At 51.8% G+C, this 26,797-nt stretch overlaps 1 protein-coding gene across 7 annotated transcripts in view; it reads left to right on the top strand.

Annotated features, from left to right (window-relative positions):
• TVP23A (trans-golgi network vesicle protein 23 homolog A) overlaps positions 1 to 26,797 on the top strand; it is a 48,326-nt gene that overhangs the window by 6,022 nt on the left and 15,507 nt on the right. The window contains exons 1-2 of one of the 7 annotated variants that reach the window (XM_088017368.1): positions 6,101 to 6,243; positions 6,509 to 6,588. The exons of 3 other annotated variants lie outside the window; for them this stretch is intronic. In XM_088017368.1, coding sequence (XP_087873494.1) covers positions 6,235 to 6,243; positions 6,509 to 6,588 — 89 coding nt within the window. In that variant the 5' untranslated portion in view covers positions 6,101 to 6,234. Of the gene's footprint in view, positions 1 to 6,100; positions 6,244 to 6,505; positions 6,589 to 26,797 lie in introns of those variants that run through there. 3 more of the 7 variants (XM_088017367.1, XM_088017364.1, XM_088017366.1) reach the window with 3 other exon arrangements.

Raw genomic sequence — 26,797 nt, 5'->3', positions numbered from 1 at the left:
TCACAGGGTTGGGTCTGCTTCCGGGCAGTGCCGCCTAAAACAGTGGGATTTTAAGGAGAAATCGTCATGGGCAGACAGAGAACATAAATGAGCAAATGCGTGGCTGGGTAGGGTGAACTCCATCTACAGGGGGTCAGTCCCTGCTCAGCTTCTGCCATGGGGGACACAGGCTCCGTGTTGCCTCAGTTTCCAGTTCCTCAAGAGAAACCAGAGGGGTGCCCTGCTGGCTCAGTCAGGAGAGCATGCAACTCTTGATCTCGGGGTTGTGAGTGTGGGTCCCACGTTGGGTGTGAAGATTACTTAAAAATAAAATCTTTAAAAAGAAAAACCAAATAAACCCAGAAATGTGCATTTCCAAAGAAACAAATTGTGACATCTGATTTTTAAATATTGGCAACTGACTCCATTCTTGCTTGTCCTTTGAATCTACTCAGACCCAACTCAAACAGGTCTGGGGACCAGATCTGGCCCCGCTTGGCAACCCCAGGTCGAGAGCTTGGCAGGGACTGCACCCCCACCCCCTCACCCCCAGCCTCATGCGGGGAGAAGAGCTGTGAGCGGGGCGCAGGACACTTGAGTTTCTACTGCGTGTGAGCTGCGCACACCTGCTTCAAAAACCCTCGCCGAGCCTCAGTCTCTATGTGCATAAAATGGGTACCACCTCATGCACCTTGCTTCCCTCCTGGGGTGGTCATGAGGTGGAGGGACATAGCTTACTTAGCAAACACTGTGCACCAGCTATGTTCTGACCACGTGGCAAAATAGTAAGTCTTTGACTCTGCCCCACCTGCGCTCAGAAGTGGGTGCCATGATGACCCTACCTCATTCATACAGAGGACAAGTGAGGCCAAGAGTCTAAGTGACTTGTTAAAGATCCCCCAGCCGATCAGCCGTGGCCCTGGGCTCCACATCCAGGAGAGCTGACTGCCAAGTCTGTGTTCTTAACCAACGCACTTGGCTGCCACTTGGGAGGCATTAAAATACTTTCCAAACTGCTTTTTCCTTTCCTTTTCCTTTTTTTTTCTTTTTAGAAAGGAGGAGGAGGGAACAGACGGGTACCCCTTGGCCTTTTCTTAGGGAGATCCCGGTCTCCACGGGCAACTGCTTCTCCTGGGAGGAACTGGGTGCGGACTGACATTGAGGCACAGGCTTCCTGACCCGTCTGGACCTGGGCCAGTGCGCTGAGCCAAACAACACACCACCCTTTCTCCTCAATAGAGCATTTCCCGTAAGTAGCAGCTCCCTGACTGCTGGCGCACAGATTGGCCATGGCCCACGGTCAGGCATCTGGGCTTGTCCTCTGCACGGGCAGGCCAGACCTGGGCTAGTGGGGCCAGTGCTTCCCAGATGGGACCTGGGCCACGTGTGTGTGTGTGTGTGTGAAAACCTGAATCCAGACCCACCGTTCCAGGTGGGGATCCAGGTCACTGTTCACCTTGATTCCAAAGCCCTCATCCACACAATGGGCAGAGATTTGCAGCCCGGCACAGTTCCCAGAGTTGTGCACTCTTCACTCACTTACTTTAAACCAGAAACTTCTCAAATAGCCACAGTGTGCCCTGGCTAGGTGGACAGAAGGGGAACCTGCTTTTATGGAGATAAGACTAGTGGGGGGTGGGGAGGAGAAAGATTGCTTAACTAATAAATAAGACAACTCAAAACCATGGAAAGTGCTAGGAAGAGAACAAGACATGTCTAGGGCCCAGACCCTAGAGAGGGACTGAGTGCTTAGGTGAGATGTGAGCCAGGAGTTAGGGAAGGCCTCTCGGAGAGAGACCTCATATTTTCAATCCTAAAAAGTCCTGGCAGAGAAAACAGCAGGTGCAAAGTTCCTGAGGTAGGGAGAGGATTGGGAGTTTCTGGAAATCTTAGAGTCTGGCCAGTGTTATCAGAACATGACGAGTGACAGAAGGTGAGGTAGAAAAGGTCTGCAGGTCCCCTCCACACAGGGCCTGATGGGGGCATAGGGGTGGAAACCATCTTTTCTAGTGGGGGGCAACGCAACTGGGCCTACAGCTGCTGGGGGGCAGAGGGCAGCATTATGATGTCTCCAGCACTGGACCTGGGGGAGGGACTTGCAAGTTCCTGCTGCTCCAAGAGGAAGCTAGAGCTGTAAGATGGATAAGAGCCACTACCCACTCGCCCACCTTCTGGACGAGAAGGCCCAGCCTTGTTGCGGACCTGCCATCTCTGCCCTTGTCCCAGCCCTTGAGTGACAAGAGGCTCTCGTGGCCTGTGTGCCGACTCCTCCATGGCCTGGCCAGGTGGCGGTTTCCTTGGGAGGCCAGTGAGTCACACCAAAGCTTGGCTGTCCCTTTTGCCCCATGGTCTGGAATGTCCCCTCTCGGGGGAGCACCCGGCTGGCCTGAGCAAAGGCTTCCCCTACCAGACAAGGGCCGATCAGAGTAGGAAGCAAGCTTCGGGCGTAGATGGAAGCTTTCCAGGACTTCAGAGAAGAAACCCTCAGCAAGGAGAGAATGTGCAGCACATAGATCTCCATGCCAGGCACTAGACACAGATCAACCCATTACTTCTGCAGGCGGCACTCCCTAAGATCCTGCCGCCCCTAAGATCTGCCCACCTGGCACCTGGCAGTGCCCTGTGTACCTACCCGGGGTGAGGGTAGGACCCTGGGTCTAGACTCAGCACTGAGTAGATGAGTGGGCGAGTGAGTGAGTGAAGGACCCCGGGAGTGTGCAGGGCAGCGAATCTCTCCCCATGTCATGGAGGTCCAGATGCAGCTGACTCTGTCTGGGTAGAAATCCAGGGCTCACCCCGGGCACCACCTGCCCCCAACAAGGGGGATGGGGGGGGCTGTCCCCGGGACAGCCCACAGGAGGGACCCACCTTCCTCCCTCTGCCCTGCGCTCTGCCTTCCTGGGCACACTGCCCTGGCTGTCAGCATGGAGGACACAGGCCAGGTAAGGTGGGAGGAGCCCTGTGAAGTGGGCGGAGCATCTGTGGGAGGCAGGAAGGTGAGAGGCACAGGGACAGGGGCCCAGGCGCCAGGGTGGGAGCTTTGGGCCCCTGAGCCTGGGTGCACCCTGGCCTGGAGGCATAGGGTTGCCAGATGAAATACAGGACCCCGGGTAAATTTGAATTTGAGGTTAGCAACTGATCAATTTTTAGCATAAGTATGTCCCAAATAGTGCATGGGATATACTTACTCTAAGAAATGATTTGTTGTTTCCCTCAAGTTCCATTTCACTGGGCTCCCTTATTTTTGCTTGTGAGATCCTCAGCCCTGCTTGTGGAGGAATGACAGGGCAATTGTCAGGGCAGATCTTAGGGAGTGCCGCTCGCGGCAATGCAGGGCTGAGGGTGAGGATCCGCTGCAGGCCTGGGGCAGACAGGCCCGGAGACCTCAGCTTTTGCCCTGACGATGCGGGGGCGGGGGGAAGGGGGCGGACAGTGCAGCTCAGGGCCTCTTCCAGCCCCAGATCTGAAGCCCGCCCACCCCGTCTCATCGGTCGTTCTCCCGCAGGATAAGGATGGCCAAAGTCGAGCCAGGCCGGCCCCCACCGTGTCCCCACCTCCCTGGTTGTGCTCCCAGCTCCAGCCTTCATCCATGTTCATTCACACCCAAGCCCCTGCTTTCTGCACCAGAGCTCCTGGGGTCCCATGTCAGGGAAAGGGCCATGCTGGGTCCTCTGTCCTGTCCCACCTGTCACTTGTCCCAGGGACACAGAGTCGGGCCCAGAGGAGGTGTTTGGGGAATGGCCAAGCTGGATACGAAGTTCCTGTTCCCCCATTAAGACAGACGCTTCTTGGGGGAAGGAGTGACTCTGATATGGGGCTCGAGTTCTGTGCGCTGCCCGGCCCACGGGGTTTCCTCAGACCCCAGGCCCCTCTGCCGATGACCGAAGTCCCTGTCACCAGAGCTGCTGTCTCCCGAGCCCCCAGCTCTGGGGAGGGCGTTTCCTATGTGTTTTCTCCAGGTCTTGCATCATCCCTGATGATGGGGGTGAGGGGAGGTGTGGCCCCGTTGTACAGATGTGGAGACTGAGGCCAGAGAGGCCACCCAGACAGGAAGTGGTGGAGCATGTTCCCAGTCAGGCCTGCCCAACTCTGCATGTTGACCTCCAAGGGCCATCCAGAGGCTGGTGGCTGCCTGAGCTGGGAGCCCCCTTTCCCTGAGGTTCGTTCTGGCCCCAGGACCAGGGATCAGAGATGGGCCTGCTCTTTGAAACTCTGCTCCCCAATCTCCTCCTGAGCCAGGACCAGCAGGAGGTGACTAGTGTCAGGATCCCAGCGGCCATATTCAGTGGTAGCAGTGTGAGGTGACAAGGTCAGTGTTTCCCCAAAGCCTCTGCTCTCGGGAATTCCCCAGAGCCCATGTTCAATGCAGATTCCCAGGCCCTGGCCTTGGAGATTCATTAGGCCTGGAGCGGGGCCCTGGGATCTGCCTTTTAACCAGCAGCTGATTTCAAAGCCATTTCTCTGCCCATCCCCCAAATTCTACTGGCTGACTCTGCAGAGGGCGAAAGGGGTGTGTGTCCAGGGAGAGCGCTGTCTCCTGGGGAGGGAATGCCTAGGCCCCAGGTCTGGCCCTGGCATCTGCATCCTCAGCCCATGCCCCGATGTGGTTAGGAAGGAGGAGAGTGGCATGACCTTGTGTCTGTGGGGTGACTTCCGCATGGTAGGGCCATGGCTAATTCTCGAGACACCCCCAACCTGATGGCCAAGAATGACAGTTTGTCCCCAAATGGGGTTTCCAAGGGGGTTTTCCTACCTTCTCACCCCCTAGGGACTCTCTGAGCCCCAACTTAACAGCTAGCAACAGCTGGTGATTCTCCGGGTTAGAGGAAAAGCCCCTAAATGTTTTGCAACGGCTTCTCACCTCCACCTGCCCTCTCCTGAGCATCCTAGGCAGCTGGGGACTAGCGGGGTAGGGGAAGCTTAGGGTCCCCCAGCCTCTTAGTGCGACACTCGCCTGTGCCTGGAGCCAGCTTTGGGCTGGAAGAGACAATAGGCCTTTCTAGAAACCTGGGGTTTGCTAGTGTAGATCCTTAATGGTTCAAGGGGCGGTTCAGAGGCCTGCGGCATCAGCATCACCTGGGAGCTTCTTAGAGCGATGCTTCGCAGGCAGGCCCAGACCGGCTGACCCTTCAAGATGGGCATATGTCCCCAGGAGAAAGCACCCTCCCCGCACACACACCTGCCAGGCTCTTTGCGGAGGAGTCGACTGGGGGAAGGGAGGGGGTGCTCACCCAGGGATCAGAGCTTAGGCAGCTCCAGGCAGCTCTGTTTCTTAGTCCAACCCCTGGGCACACCCCAGGCCGCTCCTCCCTTCAGGGGGCCAGCAGTGAATGAGTTGGCGTCAGGAGCTTGTGGATCTGCGGCCTTTTTCCAGGTCACCAGGGGATGGGGGACAGACCCCTCCTGCCCGTGACAGGAGGGCAAAGGCAGGACTAGGGGCCCTGGCATCTAGACTCTCAGCCCTCTGCTCCTGGGTAGGGGGGTCAGGAGTGGGAGAGGGCAGAAAAGAGCGGAGTGACCCTGTCCTGGGCCAAACAAGACTTGCGGGTGGCAAGCCTGCTTTCCTGGGAGATACCTGGGGAGGCCTTACCATCCAGAATCACTACCATGTCTGGCACGCGGAGGAGGGAAAATCTCACTGTGGTCAGCAGATTCACCTGTTAAAAGGCAGAGTCCACGGCCTGCACTCCAGGCCTTCCCAGTCTCCAGGGCTGGGGCTGGGAATCTGCTCTTAAGAAGGGCCCGGGAGCATTCTTGGCATCAGAGACTTTTGGCAAACACTGGCTTTCTCCCAACCCTAAATGAGGCTGCCCAACACCGACATTCATTCGTTCGTTCGCTCAGCCATCCGACAACTATGCGACATCCACCTCATTCACTGTCCCACCCCACCCCGTTCTTCCCCGATCTCTGTTCCCGGGCCCCGAGTGCGCCTCTGAGCCCGAATCGTCCCCTCTGTGCCGCCGCTCCGGCTTCGCCCTCCATCCCCCCACTCTGGGCGGCAGCTCTCGCCGAGGCCCCCAGCGAGCCCGGGGCCCGGGACCCTCCCAAGCCCCGCCTGCACGCGGGCGGCCGAGCCCACCTCCCCAGCCCGCGGCTGCGCTCTGGGCCCCGCGCGCCCCGCCCCCACCCGAGACGTGCACCGGGGGGCGCCAGCCGGGACCCCGCTGCTTCCCACTCTCCCGGCGTCCCGGCGCATCGGCGAGAGGCGGAGCCGGAGCCTGGGCTGTGGGCTCCAGGTGCTCTCTGGGGAGGATGAAGCAGGTAGGGCCACGGGGATGCCGGAGGCAGGATATGGGGGGAGAGGACGGGAGGAGCCTGCGGGAGCTCCGGGCGGGGTGGTGGGGGGGGGGCGGTTTGGAGCAGGGGGAGGGGAGGGAGAGGAGGAAGGAGGCTCGTGCTGGGGCCTGGGCCGCACCCCAAATGAACAGGAGGCCTCGGATTGCAGCCGCGGGGGAGGGGCCCCTCCAGCAGAGGGAGTGGGGGTGGGGATGCGCACCGCCTGCCACCCGTGTTTGGTGTCCCCCAGGCCCTGGTGGACGATACTGAGGATGTGTCCCTGGACTTTGGTAATGAAGAGGAGCTGGCCTTTCGGAAAGCCAAGATCAGGTATGTTAGGACCTGGCGTTTAACAAGCATCCTCCAAAGCTGCATATTCACTTGTTCACATTCACTCACCCACGTATTCATTCATTCATTCATTCATTCATTCATGCAGAATGTGTTGAGCATCTAGTGCATGCCAGGCATGGGGCTAGGGAAATAGCCTGGGCAGATCAGACAAGGTCCCTGCCTTCCTGGGGCCTGCAGGCTGGGCTGCAGGGGACTAACAGTGAACAGGCGAACGAAGATGGTAATGAGATAGTTACACAGTGTGAGAAGATTTGGGAGGAAAAAATCAGTGGCTGGTCACGAGAGGTGATGTGAAGTCCGCTGGCCCTGAGTGCAGCCAGGGAGGGCCCCTCTGAGGAGGTGGCGTTTGCACTGAGACCTGAATGGTGAGAAGCAGCCAGCCATGGGAGACTCGGGAGGAAGAGTGTTTCAAGCAGAAGAATAGCAGGTGCAAAGGCCCCAAGGCTGTGTTGGAAGGTCAGAGAAAGGCCCCTGTGTCTGGAGGGTAGTGGGGGGAGGGAGAGGGGCTGGCAGGGAGGCTGGAGAGCTAGACAAGGGCTTCAGTTTTTATTGTAATCCTTGCTTCAGCGCCGGACAGACATAGTGTCCTGGGTTGAGTCCCTTGCCTAGCAGAGACCTTGCACATTCCAGAAGGTGGCAGGACTGGGGCGTGAGGAGTGACTTATGGACGCTGTTGCCGATGACCTGGGCAGCTACCCATCTAGAAACACATGTCTCAGGCACCCTTACCATCTCTCCTCCTGCCCTCGGAGCCAGCAGGTGGGGGCCTGGCCCCTAAATGCCATTCCTTTCTAATTCTCTGATCCAAGTCCAATAAACCCCAGATTGGAATATGACCGTATGAGTGTCCTAGGGCTGTTGTAACAAATGACTCTAAACTTGGCCTAGAAACACTAAAAATTTATTCTCTCACAGTGTTCTGAGCAAAAGATTCATGAAACAGCCATGTCTGGCTTTCGAAAAGGAAAGATAACTTTATTATTATTATAGAAATCTAATAGAGACAGGAGAAGAAAGGAATCTACACATAGGTGAAGGTAATAGTAGGCAATAAGTGAGAATAAGGCAAAGTTACATCAAATCAGGTACTTACAGCATCCAGCCTCATCAGCTGGGCCAAGTCCCATGGAGACAGCCGGGCTGGAGTCCCAGGTGAGAGGCCTGGACAGAGTGTCCTCCCCTCGCTGAGCCTTCCAGCCGACCATCCCCATAAGGGCCGTATTTATAGGGCAAATGACAGGGTTTGAAATTAAACATTTGTTCACCTACGTGCAGTTTGGAGCAAGCTGCATTTCCATGTTTTCGTGTTTCTATGTTTTCAAGAAGCCTGGGCTATGTGTGTCTGCCTCCCCTCCTGGATTCTGGATTCCATCCCGGGGGGCCAGCCCGGCCTGCAGCAGGAGGGGATGTGCAACAGGATTCATAGCCCTTGGAGCCCAGAACGGAAGGGCCAGTTCTGACCTGGAGGCCAGCTAATATATTTCCAACAACCAGGCTCCTGAGGTCATTCATGCAGCACGAGTCTCATGAACAACATTCTTAGCCTGCCTGTGTACGTGCAGGTCTGGGTGGTCGGTTATGCGGGATAAATCACAGACACATCTGTCCATACAGAACACACAATTCTGGAGGCCAGAAGTCTGAAATCATTTTCACTGGGCCTGGACCCTGCTCGAGGCTGTAGGGGAAGATCTGACCCTTGCCTTTCCCAGCTTCCGGTGGATGCCAGGTGGAGCCCCTTCCCCCATCTTCAAGGCCAGCATTGCAGCATCTTCGAATCTCTCTGCCCCATTTTCCTGTTGCCTCTTCTCTGTCAATGTCCCTCTGCCTTCCTCTGCTAGGGTTGCTTGTGAGCGCGTTTAGGGCCCATCAGGATAACCCGGGATAATCACCCCATCTCAAGATCCTTTACTTAATTGAATATGCAGAGTCCCTTTTGCCACATGAAGTGACATTCACAGGCTCCAGGGATTAGGACTTGGATATTTGGGGGGGGGTGGCCATTATTCAGCCTGCCGTAATGACCAGTGACTGATTGTCATTGTAAGACGCTGTAAGAGAGCTAGAATCCTGGGGAAAAATCTTATAGAACGTCTGGACTCATTATATGCCCAACTCTGGGCTGGTGGCTGGGGATACACGCTGTACGGGACACACCCCCTTCCTTTATGGAGCTGTCCAGTCTAGAGCAGGGATGGTCATCCTCAACACTGTTGACATTTGGGGCCAAATGATTCTTTGCTGCAGGGGTTGTCCTGTGCATTGTAGGATGTTAGCATGTTCCTGGCCTCTACTCACCAGATGCCAGGAGCACCTCACCAGTAATGAATCCAGACTCTGCCAGTTGTCCCCTGGATGGGGGGTTGCAAACTTGTTCCTAACTGAAAATTGTTGGTATGGGGGTAATGGGTGTAGGCATGCCCGTGACTGTTATGGCTCAGTGTTTTAAATGCTGTGGTTGGCAAAATCTTGGGCACTTGTCCTGCTTAGGGGAGAAGTGACAGCTGAGACCCAAAGAATGGGTAGGAGTTAGCCAAGCAAGGAAGGCAGGAAGGGTATGGCATGCAAAGGGTTAGAGGTGAGAGCATGACTTTAGGGAGTTGAGAGTGGTTCACGGTGGCTCAAGACCAGGGATGCTGGGGAGCGGTCTGAGCAAAGGCTGAGGCCAGGCCCTGAAGGGCTCCTAAGTGAAGTTGTAGAGCTCTGCTGTCCACTAGAACTTTCTGTGAGGATGGAAATGTGCTATATCTGCACTATCCAATATGGTAGCCACCAGCCACAGGTGGCTCTTGAGCAGTTGATACGTGACTAGTGAGAACTGTGGGCAGAACTTTGGATATTAAATTAAATAGCCACCTGTGGCTACCATATTGGACAGTGCAGTTCTAGAGTTTGGTCACCACTGTAGAGCTTTGTGCAGGGCAATGACAGGCTCAGAGTTGCAGGATGGAGAATGGATGGTGGAGGCAGATGCAAGCAAGGAGGAGAAGCTGGGAGCTTGGACCACGGTGCCCGAAGGGGTGCTAGAGGGAAGTGGGGGTGCCCAGAGGCACATAGAGGTTAGAATCTGCTGGCCTTGGTGGTGGTCAAGATGTGGGATGGGACAGGGACAGTCAAGGGTAATGCCCAGGTTTCGGGCCTAGTGACCCCAGCAAAGGAGAACTTCTGGGGTCACCGATGTTGGGCTCAGGAAGTCCCTGTTGGGTTGTGCTCAGGTGGAGGATGTCTATTTGCCGGGTTTGGTGGGCAGCTGGGGAGAGAGGCTGGGAGGTCAGGGGATCATCTGGACAGCATTCAGAGGCCTGGGAGGCAGCAGCTCCTGGACCCACATGTGTCTCAGATCTACCAATCCCAGAATCCCCTGGTGCACCTCCTGTAGATTTCTGGACACAGCCCTGCACCTCCTTAACCAGATCCACAGGAGATGGGCCTGCGAGTGTGAATTTAAAATAGCCTCTTTCCTTGACTCTGATGCTCAAGAATATGGAGATGGCTCTAAAATCCTGAGGATAAATGAGCCCCCCGGACAGCAGGGTGGAAAGGAGGTTGTTAATGATGTCGATGGATGGGCTTCAGGGGGTCCAGGAACCCTCTGGAAACCATTATCTAAGTCTCATATGTGTGTTGCTTTGGGAAGAGGACTCTATTAGATTGCCAAATGGGCCCATGATCCAAAAAAGGTAAGAGTTACTAGTATAGGGTGAGAATTATTATTTAGAAATTCCTGTTGAAATGGGTGCCAGGTTGACTCTGAAGGGAGATGGAATGATAGAAGGGCCATCTAACAGGAGTCTGGGATATCGGTGCCACCTCTTCTTTTACCAGCTGCTGGCTTTGTGGTTTTAGAAAGGTCACCTTTCTAAAAGGTGGAGGCCTTGCTGAGCCTCCATTAGGCTGTCTGTAAAATGGGGATAATGGTACCAGCCTAACCTCACCATGTGGTTTTCATGCAACTTGTTCAGCAAATATTTACCTAACATCTGCTGGTACCAGGTGCTGGGGTAAGCCCTGGGATAGAGACCAGAGCCAGTCCTCCCCTTCCTGTCCCCAGCTCTAGGTCAGAGAGGTGCAGTGTTATAGTAATGGCACTTAGGGGAGGGCACCTGGCAGGATCAGGGGAGGATGTGACCCTACAGCACACCTGGGCAGGGAGAGGAACTGTTAGCTATGCTGTGTGTGTGTGTGTGTGTGTGTGTGTGTGTGTGTGTGTGTGTTTTCCCCACTGGCTACCTTTTCCTGTTTCTTTTTTCTTTATTTTATTTTGTTTTATTTTCATTGTGGGAAAAACCCACAACCTTAAAGTTACCAGTGTACCCACTCTTAAGTATACAGTTGAGTAGTGTTGAGTATATTCATGTTGCTGTCAAATAGAACCCATTTGAAAGAAAGAAAACTTTCTCATTTTGCAAATCTGAAACTCTGTACCCACAAAACAACTCTCCATTCCCCCCTCTCCAGCCCCTGGCAACCATCATTCTTCTTTCTGTCCCTGTGAACTTGAGATATTTCATGGAAGTGGAATGATATAATATTGTGCCTGGCTTATTTCAATTCACCTAATGTCCTTGAGGTACATCCATATTTTGGTGCCAGAATTTCCTTCCTTTTTAAAGGCTGCATAGTATTCCATCGTATGGATATACCACATTGTGTCCTTCCGTTCCTCTGTCGGCGGATACTGGCTTGCTTCCATCTTTTAGCTCTTGTGAATAGTACTGCAAGGAACATGGATGTGCAAATATATCTTCAAGACCCCGCTTTCAATGCATACCCAGACATGGAATTGCAGAGTCCTATGGAAATTCTGTTTTTAGTTTTTTGAGGAATTTCCATTCCATTTTCTGTAACACTTGAACCATTTTGTAGTTCTTCCAGTGATGTGCAGGGCTCTAATTTCTCCACATCCCCACCAGCACTTATTCCCTGTTTTCTCACATGAGGCATCCTGATGGATATGGGGCGGTATCTCATTGTAGTTTCTATTGACGTTCTGATGATTGTTGGTGGTGAGCATCTTCTCGTGAGCTTGTTGGCCGCTTGTATGTCTTCTTTTGAGAAATGTCCATCCATGTCCTTTGCCCATTTTTTTAATTGGGTTATTGGGTTTTTTGCTGTTGAGTTTTTATATATGCTGCATATTAACTCCTTACAAGATATACGATTTGCAGATTTCTCTCCTATTCCGTAGGTTACCTTTCCTCTACTGATTGTATCCTTTGATATGTGAAAGTGTTTTAGTTTGACATAGTTCTGTTTGTCTATTTATACTTTAGTTATTGTTGCTTTTGGTGCCATATTGAGTTGTGTGCCTTTTAAATTGGAATATAGCTCGCATATCATAAACCACCCTTTCCAAGAATGCAGCTCAGTGTGGTTTTTAGTATCATAACAGGGTTGTGCAACCATGACCACTGTCTAGTTCCAGAATTTTTTCATCACCCCAGATGGAAACCCTGTGCCCATTCAGCAGTCGCTCTTCCCACATCCCCCTCCCCCAGCCCCCTGGCAACCACCGATCTACTCTCTGTCCCAACGAATTTCTCCGCTCTGGACATTTTATAGAGATGGAATCACACAGCGTGTGGCCCTTTGTCTGGCTTCATTCACTGAGTATCATGTTTTCTAGGTTTGCCTGTGTTTTGACACAATATGGATTAAATAGATCATTGTAACTCTGACGCTCAGAAAAAAACCTGCATATAGTATGTGTTGGTGAAGTATTTGCTATTGCTATTGTGAATAGCAATAGCAATAGCAAATTTTGAGCCATAAAAAGGAATGAGCCATTCCTTTTTATGGCTCAATAGTATTTTCATTATATGGCTAGAGCACAGTTTGTTTATCCATTTGTAAGTTGATGAACATTTGCGTTATTTCTGCTTTTTGGTTCTTATGAGAAGTGTTGCCTTGAACATCCGTGTACGAGTTTTTCTATGAGCGTATGTTTTCAGTTCTCTTGGGCATAACCCTAGGAGGAAGTTGCTGAGCCATAGGATGAACTCTGTGTTTTCGCCATGCTGTGCTGCAGACCAACTTTGAGTGAGTACTCTGGGCTCCCAGCTGCTTCGGGGAGTAGGAAGAGCCCAGACTCGAGATCAAACAGACCCAGGTTTGGATCTTGGTTCACCATGCTCTAGCCATGTAACTGTGGTTAAGGGTTCAACTTGGCAGACAGCCCCACAGGACACAATAGGCTTTCAGATAAAACTACACTGATTCATCCATCCTATGGAAGGATGCAAGGCAGTGACACTCCGTCTTCATCTTGTCGGGAGATCCAGCCACCATTCCACACACACGGTTCCTTGTGCTCTGCCACTTACATGGGCCATGTTGGGGTACTAGGGCAGTAGCTACAGCACTGTGAGTCACCTAGAAGCTTTGGCCTCTGTGTCCTGCCAACCTTTTCTATGGTTCTGTTCACTGAGGTCCAGTTCCTCCAACCCAGGGCAGTTCCACACTATGAGCGGGCAGGTGTCACACTGCTGTGGGAGATCCAGGTCATTCCTGGGCAGGCCTGATGTTAACCCCATACTCTCGATGACTTTGAACGAGTCCAAGCACCTTCTGAACCCCCCATTTTCTCATCTGTAAAATGGGGGTGATGTTAGCTCCATCATAAGGTTGCAAAAAGAGGACTAGAGGAGGTGCCACATGTATCTAACCAGCTGAGTGGGGCCCCTGAGACCTTGTATGGGCTTCATAAATGGTACCTATTGTCTGCTTTCTGTGTGACTTCTGTGTCTTGCTCCTGTGGGCGGAGGCGTGACCTCAGTCGGAATAGGATGTCACATATCAGTTGAGACTGTCACATGGGAGCCGGAGACTCTCTCCTCTTGAAAGTTATGTGTATACTTTCAAAGTACTGTCTTCACAAATTTCATTTTGACCCAAAGCTCATGGGGTGCAGCGGGTTCCCACTCAAAGTAGGATGGTTTCCTCCTGCTCCGGACAGAGTTCTTAGATCTGATTTTGGGCTTATTTGTCAGGCTGGGCTGGTTGGTGGGCCTTGGGCCGTGTTGCATGGTTGGTCTTCATCCAGCCCAGGGTCGTGAATTGAGAAGCACTCTGTCCCTTGGTCCCAGACGCCCCAGGGAGTCACATGGGAGTGGGGGCCCGGCCCTAAGGCAAAAATCACACGGAATCAAAACTACCCCCGCAAATCCCTCACTCGCCCGTCAAGCAGAATAATGTTCTGTCTCTCAAGAAATCCTCCACCATCGCTTTCTCTTCCCATGCTGGATCCCAAAGTGGTTCCTCAAAACAAGCCACAGATGAAATTGTTGGCTGCGTTTGAGGGGAAGTTAGAGTGAATGGAAAGTCTTAATAGCAATAGCAAATACTTCAGCAACACATACTATATGCAGGTTTTTTTCTGAGCGTCAGAGTTACAACGATCTATTTAATCCATATTGCAAACCTGTGAAGTGGATACTATGATTTTTAGTGGTTTGAAGATTCAGTTAATTGATGGAGAGACTTGAGTGACTTGCCCAAGGTCACACGGCTAGGAGGTTGCAGGAGGGGGATTTGAACCCTTAGAGTCTGAATTTCTGCCTAGTGGGCTAGATGTTCACACAGGGAGGGACACTAAGGGATGAGCCGTGGGAATAGCATTTTTAAGGCTTCCATCTTATGCTTACCCTGGGGAGTACTTTATCTTTTCCCTGTGTTTCTCAGAGTGCAGAATTGCTCCCAATTTTTAGAGCGGGTTTTCTTTTCTTTCTTTTTTTTTTTTAAGTAGTCTCCATGGAGCCCAGCGCAGGGCTGGAAGCCATGACCCTGAGGTCAAGACCTGAGCTGAGATGAAGAGTTGGATTCGTAACCGACTAAGCCACCCACGCGCCCCATAGAGCAGGTTTTCTTAACTTCAGCCCTAATGGATATTTTAGACCAGATAAATCTTTGTTGTGGGGGCTGTCCTGTGCGTTGTAGGATTTTAGTGTCAGTAACAATGTACTGCCATCCCTGGGTGACAACCAAAATGTCTCCAGATGTGGTCACATGTCCCCTAGGGGAAAATCACCCCCATTGAGAACGCTGATTAGATTATTTTCTCTCTCTCTCTCTCTCTCTGTCTGGGATTCAGATATAGATAAGTTTGCATTTGAGAGGACTCTGAGCATTCCCGACACCTCTGTTTGACACTGGCCCAAGGAAGCTGGTGGGATTGGGGGGTAAGGAAGGAGAAGGGGGCAGATGACCACAGACAGAGCCTTGGTGATCACCTGCAAGTCTCTGAAATCAGGACTAGAGGAGTTCCAGTTCCAGTCGCTACACACATACACACGTGCCCCGCACTCCAACACACTAAGGAGAAGAATTTTGGGTTTTTCTTGGTTGTTGTTCCAGGAAGTCTGTTCCCCTTAATAAGTGAGGATCCCTCACCCAGACCCCTGTCCCCGCTGACCTTGGGGAGGTCGTGCTGCCCCTCTCCCCACTCTTAAATCTCTATTTAAAAAATACAGAAATATAACACATAAACAGGTCCCACCAAGAGCTGATTAATTTTGAGGAAGGTCCATGATTACCAAGGAAAAGAACCCACAGAATCAGGGAACTAGATGAATTTCAGTTCTCTTTGATTAGGGCACAGAATTACATATTTTGAAATTAACTCCTTACATCTACAGCAGCTTAACTTCCCCTTATAGTTCTTGTTAACTTGAAATCAGTTGCATTAAGCACTGTCGCCAATAGTCACCAGTAGGAGAGTTCTGCTGAAGTGTGACCCGCACAATCAGGGAAGGCACCTGGGGACGTTGGTCTGGTTCCTTTGTGTTCGATATTGGAGGGCAGGCTGACCACGTGGACCCAGAGTGTTTAATTCACTCACACTCATTTATTCTGGGGTTGATGCTACTGACATCTGGGGCCAGACGTCCCTTGTTGCCAGGGCTGTCCTGTGCACTATAGGATCTTGAGCAGCTGTCCTGGCCACTACCCCCTAAATAGTGGCCATCCCTCAGTGGCAACAACCAGAAATGTCCCCAGATACTGCTGGGGGCAGGGGCAAAATCACCTCCCCTTTGAGAACCACTGGCTTATTCTTGTGCTCATTTCATTTATTCATTAAATAAACAGAAATTTTCGGGGCACCTGGGTGGCTCAGTCCTTAAGTGTCTGCCTTCAGCTCAGGTCATGATCCCAGGATCCTGGGATCGAGCCCCGCATTGGGCTCCCTGCTTGCCGCTCCCCCTGCTTATGCACTGGCTCGTACTTTCTCTCTCTCAAATAAATAAATAAAATCTTAAAAAAAAAAAAAAGCAACACAAATTTTCAAGAACCTTTGTGTGCTGAACACCGTTCTGGGGGACACAGAGGAAACCAGCCAGGCCTGGTCCTGGCCCGCATGGAGCTGACATTTTAATTAAGGAGAAGACAGTGACCAGCTAAGCAAGTGTCTATAAACAAAGTAACTTTAGAGAGTGATAAGCGCTAGGAAGGGGCATGTGGGGGGAAAGGGAGGGGCTCCTTTAGATGAGGGGGAGCTCAGAGGTGTCCTCTGGGAAGAGGTGCATTTGGACCCGAATTTGGAGGAGGAGCCAGGCATGGGAAGATGCACAGCAAGAGAGTTCTGGCAGGAAAACAGCAGGTCCTGTAGCCGGAGGTGGGAGGTGTATTTTAGGGCTGGTGGAGCCAGGGTGTAGGCAGAAGATGCTGGTGGCCTGGGCTGGCTGAATGCCAGGGATACATCTGGGGACTTGGCAGATTTTTCTGGATTGTCCATTTGTGGATGAGTAGGGAATGCTCCCACTGGCTCATATGTGTGTGTGTGTGTGTGTGCGCGCGCACTTTCTTTGGCATGGGGGGGTATGTGTTGATACAAAGCTTAGCCATAAATGCTGGTGAGTGATGCCCATGACGTTTTCTTACTAGAGATCAACTCAATGAATTTGGGTTGGAACCCAAGGGGACAGGTCCCGGGGCAGGCCCTTCCCCAGCCCTGAGGAAATCCTCTTCACACAAGGGCTCAGCCCTGGGTGTTCAGCACCACTTAGTCACTCCTCACTCACTATGGGAGCGAGCCGCTCTCAGGGTGACTCAGACGTGGCCACATATGGTGGTAACGGGTGCTCACATTTTCCCTGCATTACAGTACGGATGTGTGTCTCCCCTGGATTTTAAAATGCTCTAGAATGGGAACAGCAAAGGGAGAATCAGGGATGCTGACTCCAAGCCTCAGACATACCCTTGTAGGCCAGGGAAGAATTTGAAATGAGTTTGAACTTAAATTTAAAATCGGGACAGGTCACATTAGAAACCCGACTTGCTCAGAGTAGGTGAACCGAAGACAAAAGGCAGATGGGTCATCAGCAGGGGCTGCAGGGATGACAGAATGAGGAAAAAGTGCCTGATGGGGACGGAGTTTTACTGTGGAATGATGGGAGTGTTTTGCAACAGCAGTGTGAATGTCTAAATGCCACTGAAATGTTCCCTTTAAAATGGTTACTTTTATACGATGTGAATTTCACCTCAATACGTTGTTGTATTTTTATTTTTTTATTCATTCATTTATTATTTATTTTTAAAGATTTTATTTATTTATTTGACAGAGAGAGACACAGTGAGAGCGGGAACACAAGCAGGGGGAGTGGCAGAGGGAGAAGCAGGCTTCCCGCCGAGCAGGGAGCCCGACGCGTCATGACCTGAGCCGAAGGCAGACGCCTAACGACTGAGCCACCCAGGCGCCCTGTCGTATTTTTATTTTTTAAAGACTTTATTTTTAAAAGCAGTTTGAGGTTCACAGCAAAACCCAGGAGAAGGTACACGCCCTCCTGACACCCCCCACAGCCTCCCCCGTATCACCACCCCCTCTGCCCCGATACAGCGTAGGTTCATGAACCTATGTGCACACATCATCACCCACAGTCCGCACTTTACCTTAGAGTTTGCTCTTGTGTGGTACATTCTCCTTAAGGTATCACAAAGACTGGCTTCATTGCCCTAAAAATCCTCTGTGCTCCTTCCTGTTCATCCCTCCCTCCCGCCAACCCCTGGCAGCTATGGATCTTTTTCCTGTCTTTATAGTTTTGCTTTTTCCAGAATGTTGTGTAGCTGGAATCGTGATATGCGGCCTTTTGAGACTGGCTTCTGTCACTTAGTAATATGCAATAAAACCATTTAAAACAAGAAACGGATAGCTGGCTTCTTCAGGAAAGCCGTGAGCGTTGGAGGGGTGAGCTGAGTTTTGGACCTGCCCCTTGTGGGTGAGCCCAGCCCCCACCCAGCCAGTGGACTGTCTACCTCCGCCCAGCTCAGCCCATGAGCACCTGCACTGGCGGCCCCGTGTCCCCACCCCTTGAGGACAGCGGGGAGTGAACACTGATCCTACAACAGAATTTCTTCCACTTTCCTGGGGAGTGAGAGGCCTTGAGTTGGAATTCCTCTCTGATGGCGTGGTTTTCTCCCCAAATTTTCTGAGGCCACCGGGTGATTGAGGGGCTCATTCCCCATAGCCTAGTGTCGGGGCTCACACTGTGTGGACATCTGAGGCCACTTACCCTGAGCTCCCCCCATTCCTGTTCATCCCCCGGCCTTTGAATACGCTGAACTCTCCGCTGACAAATTTGTCCTTTAGATCTTCACATAGTTTTTAAAATTCTTTATTTTTTTGGCAGAGATATAATTCACATACCACAAAAGTCACCCCTTTATTTTTTTTTAAGATTTTATTTATTTATTGACAGAGACACAGCGAAAGAGGGAACACAAGCAGGGGGAGCGGGAGAGGGAGAAGCAGGCTTCCCGCCAAGCAGAGAGCCTGATGCGGGGCTTGATCCCAGGGCCCTGGGACCATGACCTTAGCCGAAAAAACCTTTTACTTTGAAATAAATTCAAACTTACCAGAAAGCAGCAGGAGGGAAGCCTGCTTCTCCCTCTCCCACTCCCCCTGCTTGTGTTCCCTCTCTCGCTGTCTCTGTCTCTATCAAATAAATAAAATCTTAAAAAAAAAACTGTCATGAAAGATAAAGGCTGGAAATATTCCACAATAACTAAATGCAGTAGGCAGTCCTGGGTTGGTGTGTACACACACACACACTCAAACACACACACGCCTACAGCAGGTGAACCAAGGTAAAGCTATGTGCTAGTCCTTCGGACTATTCTTGCTTTCTGGTAAGTTTGAACTTATTTCAAAGTAAAAGGTTCCCAAATACTGTGAAATATCCAGCCAGTGTCCAAAGTTTCTTGATGGTCTCATCCTTTTATTTATGTATTATTTGTTGGAACTTGCTGTTAAGTAACATGCACATGTTACAGTTGGTTGCTGGATTTCTTAGGTCTTTAACCCATGGTCTCCCCAGTCTCCTCCTGTCTTTTCTTCCCTTTTGTGATCGCGCTGATGTTCTGTAGAGCTTCCTACGGTCTGGATTTTGTAGTGCCCTTCAATATTTTCCTTCAGCCCCTATACTTCTTGCAAATTAGTAGTTGGAGCCGGCAGCTTGATGAGATTCAGGTGTGGCTGTTTGGGCGCCAGCTTCAAGGGGTGGGGGGCATCCTTCCACCAGGGGCTCCTAATGCCTGGTGGTCCTCAGCGGCCTCCGTCCCTGAGTCCTTTTGGGGTTGCAGCCTGGCCGCTTTCCAGTTCTGTCATTCTGTGCTCATCAGTGAGCCGAAGTGATCTAGAAGCTTCCTTTGCACCCTCCCCCCATTAGTGTTGTAGTCACTGCCAGGCGTACTTTATATAGAGAAAAGGCACGATGCCTGTTGGCTTCTTGCCCTTCACTCTTCTGTGTTCTAGATAGGAGTCCGTCATCTTGCATCTCCCACAGGTGAGCTCGGAGGGCTGCTTGTAAGTGTCCGATGACGCACGGATAAGGCGTATTGTCCTTGTTACTCATACTGTGCCGCCGTTGGCCCGTGGGAGCCTCTTCCAGTTGGCCCCTGCACCGTTTGCCCCGACTCTCAGGGTCTCGGACAGCTTCCCTGCTACCTGCAGTGCGCGGATGTCCCAGCCTCATCCTGCGGATTTCTCCACCTGTGCTTGGGATCTGCCGCGTGGCATCCGGAGGCCACAGTCTGGCTGTGTGTCCTGCCTCAGCCCCCAGGCTCCATGGCTCGGAAGTGTGTCATGTGGGCCCGGACTGCCATCTCCTAGTGGACATATTTTGGGCGGCGGGGAGTCGCCGTTGTCAGCAAGTACGTGCCCCTTTCTGTTGATCTGTGGCTCACTGGGGGGCAGCCCACAGGTGGGGCAGCCCTCAGGTGTGGCAGCCTGGAGGCTCCAGGCTGAGTTGGCTGCTTAGAGCAGCTGCTAGCCCTTAGGGCACCATCGCGCAAACCAGAAAAGGCGACCTTTCCTCCAGCACGGAGAGGGGGAGGCGGGGTCTGATTCTCGCTACCGTATCCTGCGTGGATGCCGCTTTGTTCCCCCCCTGGGGCCGTTCCCTTCACCGGGCTTCCGCGTCCTTCTCGGCAAGATGTCTTGCTGTCTCCTTCCTACCTGCCTTATGTGGGCTCATTTGTCCCAGGGTAGGTGTTATGGGTTGACTTGTCTCCTCTCCAAAAAGGATACGTGGACGTTCTAACTTCTAGTACCCCGAGAAGTGACCTTATTTGGCAGCGGGGTCTTTGCAGATGTAGTTAGTTAAGATGAGGTCACGCTGGAGCAGGGTGCGCTGCTCATGCTTGGGACTGGTGTCCTTCTAGAAAGCCAGCCTTGTAAAGACAGACACGTGGAGAATGCCATGTGACGTTGGGGGGCAGAGATTGGGGTGAGGAGCCACAAGCCAAGGAACTCAGAGGGCGCCAGCTGCCGTCAGGAGGGAGGAGAGAGGCACGGGATGGATGCTCCCTCACAGCCCTCGGCGCAAACCCACCCTGCCCACACTGTCATTTTGGATTTCTGGCCTCCAGGCTGAGGAACAGAGAGCAATTTCTGTTTTAAGCCGCCCTGGGAAACGGGATACAGCAGGTGACTCTATTCCTGCTACCCCTGGGGTGTTCTAGGACTAGCAGCACCGGCATCACCTGGGTGCTCGATGAAATGCAGGCTCTGGGGCCCCACCCCAACCCTCCCGAATTAGAATCCCGATGGAACGAGAGACCCAGGTGATCCGTATATGGAGGAGCCTGCCTTCTACAAAGGAAGGTGGTGGAAAGACTACTCCCCGGTGCAAATGCGTGGTTTCCGATCATGGTTGGCACTTACGGAACCCCCACTGCCCACCAGGCAGTACCGTAACCCCGTAGTCGCATTATTATTCTCATGGGATCTTCCCTGAAACTCCGCGGGTGCATTTGGCGAGGTTAGTGGTGGACACGTGTGACTCATGCGAACCGCGGTTCACTGGAACCCCCTGGCAGCCCTGAGTCTCCTCGTCCTGTTTCATAGGCGAGGACACTGGGACCCACACAGAGAGGTTGAGTCACCCGCTCAGGGTCACACAGGTCTTCAGTGGTGGATCTGGGATCTGCATCCAGGCAGCTGACGTGTGTGTCCTAACTGGGGCCTGCCGCTCACTGCTTCCCTGCCCTGTCGTCCTTCTGCAGGAGAGCTCCCGAAGCCTATGCCTCATGCCTCCCGGTTTTTTTCTTGTTTTTAAAAACGAGGTAGGGACGCCTGGGTGGCTCAGTCGTTAAGCGTCTGCCTTGGGCTCAGGTCATGATCTCAGGGTCCTGGGATCGAGCCCCGCATCGGGCTCCCTGCTCGGCGGGAAGCCTGCTTCTCCCTCTCTCACTCCCCTGCTTGTGTTCCCTCTCTTGCTTTGTCTCTGTCAAATAAATAAATAAAATCCTTAAAAAAAATAAAACGAGGTAAAATACACATAATGCGAATTGACCATTTTCACCATTTAAAGTGAACAAATTCAGGACGTGTGTGCGACTGGCCCTGGTGTTTGGCTCCAGAACCTTTCCTTCGCCCCAAACACTAAACACTCATCCCCCCACCGTGTCCCCCAGCCCCCGACAGCCTCTCAGGGGCTGGCCGGCCCCCCAGACTGGCGTATTCTGGGTGTTTGCTCTGAATGGAATCCTCCAGGACGTGACCTGGCCGCTTTTACTCATGGTCCTGTTTTCCAGGTTCCTCCATGTTGCTCCCTTTTTTTCCTATTTTTTTTTATTGTGGTTAAATAAACATAATCTAAAATTTACCATTTTTTACCGCTTTCAAGTGGACAGTCGGGCAGCGTTAGGTAGGTTGGCTCCTGTGTTCTGGGCTCACGCACATGGCGGCCCCTGCTTCATTCCTTTCTGTGGCCGAATCATGTCCCACTGTAGGGATAGGTCCCACTTTGTCCATTCGTCTGGCGATGGACACGTGTGTCCACCTTTTGGTGATCTTTCCATGTTATTTATTTATTTATTTTTTTTTAAGATTTTATTTATTTGACAGAGAGAGAGACAGCAAGAGAGGGAACACAAGCAGGGGGAGTGGGAGAGGGAGAAGCAGGCTTCCCGCGGAGCAGGGAGCCCGATGCGGGGCTCGATCCCAGGACCCTGGGATCACGACCTGACCCGAAGGCAGACGCTTAACGACTGAGCCACCCAGGCGCCCCTCCATGTTATTCTTATGAACACGCGTGGACACGTTTTTGTTCGAAGACAGGTTTTTGGCTCCTTGGTTTCCAGGTGCTTTGAAAACTCTGAGTCGTGTCGGGGGGAGTCCTCCTGGGTGCCCCCAGGAGAGAGGGGAGGATCCTCCCTGCACAGGGCCCAGCCTGGGCCCACTGACTCGGCCCCAGGGGGTTCACTTTAATTTGCTTGCTAAGCCTGTCCAACCTCTGAAGTTGGGATGTCTCTTTAAGAAGAAATAAAGAACAGAAACAAAAGTTAAAACCCTGGTGACCAGAGGGAAGTCTGGTGGTTTTTTTGTTGTTGTTGTTTTGTTTTTTGCTTCCACACTCAGACCTCTGTTGTGCTGACCTTTGAATCGAAGCTGTGAGGACACAGCTACCCGCATCTGCTCAGACATCCCAGCTGTCTGCAAACCTGCCTGTCCCGGGCTGGGAGGCCGGGGCTGGAGGGGGCATGCTGTCATTTGGAGCAAGAAGCCAGGGTCTGAAGGACAGTGGTGCTCCCGCTGCCCCAGGGTATTCTAGAGGAGAAAAATCTGATTCTGCCTAGATGTAGAATCGGAGGCAGCCCATAGGGTCTGCAGCGAGGCAGGCACACAGGGGTCCCTACTTGTATAGGTGTGGGTTCCTCCAGCGTGTCTCTGCTCGGCTCCTGGAACGGAGTTTAATCTTGAAGATGGGATAGAGGAGGGCCCCTTGATCGTGAGGAGCGCATGAGTCCCCTGTGGTCTTGTTAAAATGCAGATTCAGGCTCAGGAGGTCTGGGGGGGTTTCCCCGATCTCACCTTTCTAACGAGGTCCCAGCGGTCGAGTGGAGCGGCTGAGGTATGGGTGGGTGGCGTCTTTGCTGTCTCTCCCTCGCGCGTGGGTGGTCCCCTTCCTCCACGTCTTCATGGTGACAGGCTGCCCTGAGCTCAAGAGCCACCTGATTCTAAGTGGGCGTCGGGGCTGAAGAAATAAATAGCAGCACCCTATTCATTTTTAACAGTGGGGGGAAAAAACCTCTGAGACAGGATGTCCAAAAAGAGCACCACTGGCCAAGGCTTTTTTTTTCCCCCCACTTTCTTCCCCTCTCAAAAATCGTGACCATGAATGAGAAACCATAAGCAGAGTGATTAGCCACAGCTCCCTGAGGCCCCCTCTGGTCTGGTGTCCGAGGTATTTCCTCTCCGGGAACCTCCGGCATCTGGGGTTGACGTTGTCCTCCCATTTTATAGATGAGTAAAGCAAGGCTCTGAATGGGCCATGTACCCAGCACGGGCAAGGACGGTGTGCGGATGTTGACCTAGGTGCTCTGGCTCTTGCCGCCCCCTCTGTCCAGGTGGGGGCTAGCTGGGCATTTATGTTCCAGGGAGGGGTGCCCCTCTTTTTTTTTTTTTTTTTGCTGAGAGACTAGGAAGCCTAGAAGAAAGGACCCGCTTTCTGGAATTTTCCTCATGATCCAGCTGTGATGGCCAATTACTCAGTTGGGGATTTTTAGGTCTGGATTTTTATGTTGGCCACAGATAGCCCCCTGAATATCAGCCCATGGGCTTGGTTTATTCTAAAAGGTGTCTTGCCTCCATGCATAGTGCAGGCTGCCTCTGATTTCTTTATTCTTCTACTTTTTAATCCAGATTTACATAAAAGTACAGGGAACAATGGGCCTCCATCATGATCCGCACATGGCCAGTTCTTCTTCACCCCCCTTGGGCAGCTCCTTCACAACAGCTTGTTGTGAAGCAAATCCTAGGCATCATCTCCGACAGCTTGGGGTTTTTTAGTGGCAGTATAAGCCAAGGAAGAAAGATACCGTCTTTCCTCAACCTGAGTCCCAGCGAAAAGCAGAGCTTTCCAGAGTGTCTGAAGGAGGAGTATTTATTTATTTATTTTTAAAGATTTTATTTATTTGACAGAAGAGTGCAAGCACAACTAGGCAGGCAGGCAGAGGGTGAGGGAGAAGCAGATTCCAGAACCCTGGGATCGTGACCTGAGCCGAAGGCAGACGCTTAACTGACTGAGCCACCCAGGTGCCCCAGAAGGATGAGGTTTTAAAGAAAGAGAACTTAAAATAGGCTGTTTGCTGAGGAATTCAAGCTGGAGACTGTCTTTATTTTTTAAATTTTAGTATTTTAGATTTATTCATTTATTTGACAGAGACACAGCGAGAGAGGGAACCCAAGCAGGGGGAGCGGGAGAGGGAGAAGCAGGCTTTCCGTGGAGCAGGGAGCCCGATGCGGGGCTCAATCCCAGGACCCTGGGGTCATGACCCGAGCCGAAGGCAGACGCTTAACGGACTGAGCCACCCGGGCGCCCTGGACACTGTCTTTAAAAACCAGAGCACGGTTTTCTTTTTTTTTTTTTAAAGATTTTATTTATTTATTTGAGAGAGAGAGAGAGAATGAGATAGAGAGCATGAGAGGCAAGAGGTTCACAGGGAGAAGCAGACTCCCTGCTCAGCAGGGAGCCCGATGTGGGACTCGATCCCGGGACTCCAGGATCATGACCTGAGCCGAAGGCAGTCGATTAACCAACTGAGCCACCCAGGCGCCCCCAGAGCACGGTTTTCAAAGTAACTTAAATAGTGAAATGAAGGACAGCTTTTTAAGATATTGTTCGATTCCTGCTGAATTTAGAATTAAACCAACCTTTTCTCCTCAGGTCAGACCTGCCCAGGAAGTTTATGGGAAAAGGGGATATGTACGACTATGATTTCTTTCTCCCGATTTTACTCTATTTAATCTGTTTAGACACAGCCTCCCACCTACCAGCCACTGCCTGTGTCCAATTTTTAGAGTACTTTTAGGTTTACCGAAAAACTGAGCAAAAAGTAGAGTTCCCCTAAGTCCCGCCCCCACCCAGAAATTCCCCCTGTTAACCCTTACCTTGATTAGTGTTTTATATTTGTTACAAATGATGAATCAACACAGTATTGTTATCTACAGTCCGCCCTTTATATGAAGCTCCATCCCTGTGCGTTGTCTGAGCTATGACAAATGTGTAATGACATCGATCCGCCATTACTGTGTCAAATGGAATAGTTTCACTACCCTGAAAGTCCCCTGTGCTACCCACCCACCTCCCCCACTCACCTCTGGCAACCACTGTTTGGTTTGTTTGTTTGGTTGTTTTTTTTACTGTGTCCCTTGTTTAGTCTTTTCCAGAACGTCCTAGGGTTGGGGTCCTTTTCAGACTGGCTGCTTTCATTTTGTAATAAGCATTTAAGGTTCCTCCTTGTCTTTTCGTGGCTTGAGAGCTCATTTCTTTGTAGTGCTAAAGTGCCACTGTGTGTGGAAGTTTATCCATTTTATCCATTCATCTATTAAGGACATCTTGGTTGCTCCCAATTTGGGGCAATGATGCATAGAGTTGCTATAAATATCTGTGTCCTGCTGGCAGGCGTGGACCTAAGTTTTCAATTCCTTTGGGAAAATTCTGAGTAGTGGCGGTTGCTGGATTGCATCACATGGAGAATTTTTAGCGTGATTTGCAAAGATTTCTCTTTGGTCAGCGGCTTTAATCAAAACTTTTTTTTTAAAGATTTATTTATTTGACAGAGACACAGCGAGAGAGGGAACACAAGCAGGGGGAGTGGGAGAGGGAGAAGCAGGCTTCCCGCGAAGCAGGGAGCCCGATGCGGGGCTCGATCCCAGGACCCTGGGACCATGACCTGCGCCAAAGTTAGACGCTTAACGACTGAGCCACCCAGGCGCCCTTCAATCAAAACTTTTTAAAGGTGTAATGTACATAAAGTGCGCTCATCTTAAATGGATGCTTTGAACTTTTGTATGTGTGTGTAATATACGAGATCAAGGTACGGAGTGTGTCGAGCACCTCTGTTTACATACCATCTCAGGCAGTGTCCTCTCAACCACCCGCAGACACTCCTCTGACTTCTAGCACCATCCCTTAGTTCTGCCAGTCAGCCAGCTCCCACCCTGCTTTTGAAAGCAAATTTTTTTTGGGGGGGGGTTGGCAGGGAAAGGGGCTGTTAATAGCAGTATGCTTTATTTTGGCTTGAACAGCACCTAATTTCCTCATTGTTCATGCGGGTCTGGAGCAGAGAGGTTGGCACAATTTCTGGGTAAATATTTTCGACTGCAGGCTATCGGATGAATAAGTATGGCTGCATTCCAATAAAACTTTACAGAAACAGGAAGTGGGCCAGATTTGGCTCCTGGGCCAGAGATTATGAATCCAGTGTACGGCAGGGCTTTTTCTTTGCAAAATCCAGCTTTGGGCCGCCCTCCAGGTCTGACCCCACGTGCCCTGGGAGGGGTGGCCTTGTGCACCTCCTAAGGTTTCCTCAGTTGGCTTTCATGCGCATTCCAGGCTGAGAACCTTCAGAGTTTTCTCCAAGGAGGAAGACCGCAGTTGTGGGGCCCAGGACTGTGAAAATGGATTTAAGCTTAAACAGAAGCCCAGCCAGACTCTCCCCACCTTGACCACCCCTGAAGTAATCTCCTCTCCCGTTCACAGTCTGTCCTCCCCTCCTGCTCGCCTCCAGTAGCAGGCTCCTTCCCACCTGGCAAGTGGAAAGCACTGTTAAAGTTGAGGAAAGAGAAAGGTTCTTTGGTGAAGTGGAGGGACGGGGCGATGTGTAGAAGTCAGGAGATGTGGGGGACCGCTGCAGAGGTGAAGGTCTGCCCCTGGCTAGTGAGAGAGAAAGTTGTGGTCAGGTGGGG

The sequence above is a fragment of the Eumetopias jubatus genome, unplaced genomic scaffold (genome assembly GCF_037043125.1).
Source record: "Eumetopias jubatus isolate StellerSeaLion01/CBP00866 unplaced genomic scaffold, mEumJub1_p1.0 scaffold_12, whole genome shotgun sequence".
In the NCBI taxonomy this organism is placed as follows: domain Eukaryota; kingdom Metazoa; phylum Chordata; class Mammalia; order Carnivora; family Otariidae; genus Eumetopias; species Eumetopias jubatus.
Note: the sequence above shows the minus strand (reverse complement) of the source record. Positions and strands in the feature narration are given on the sequence as shown.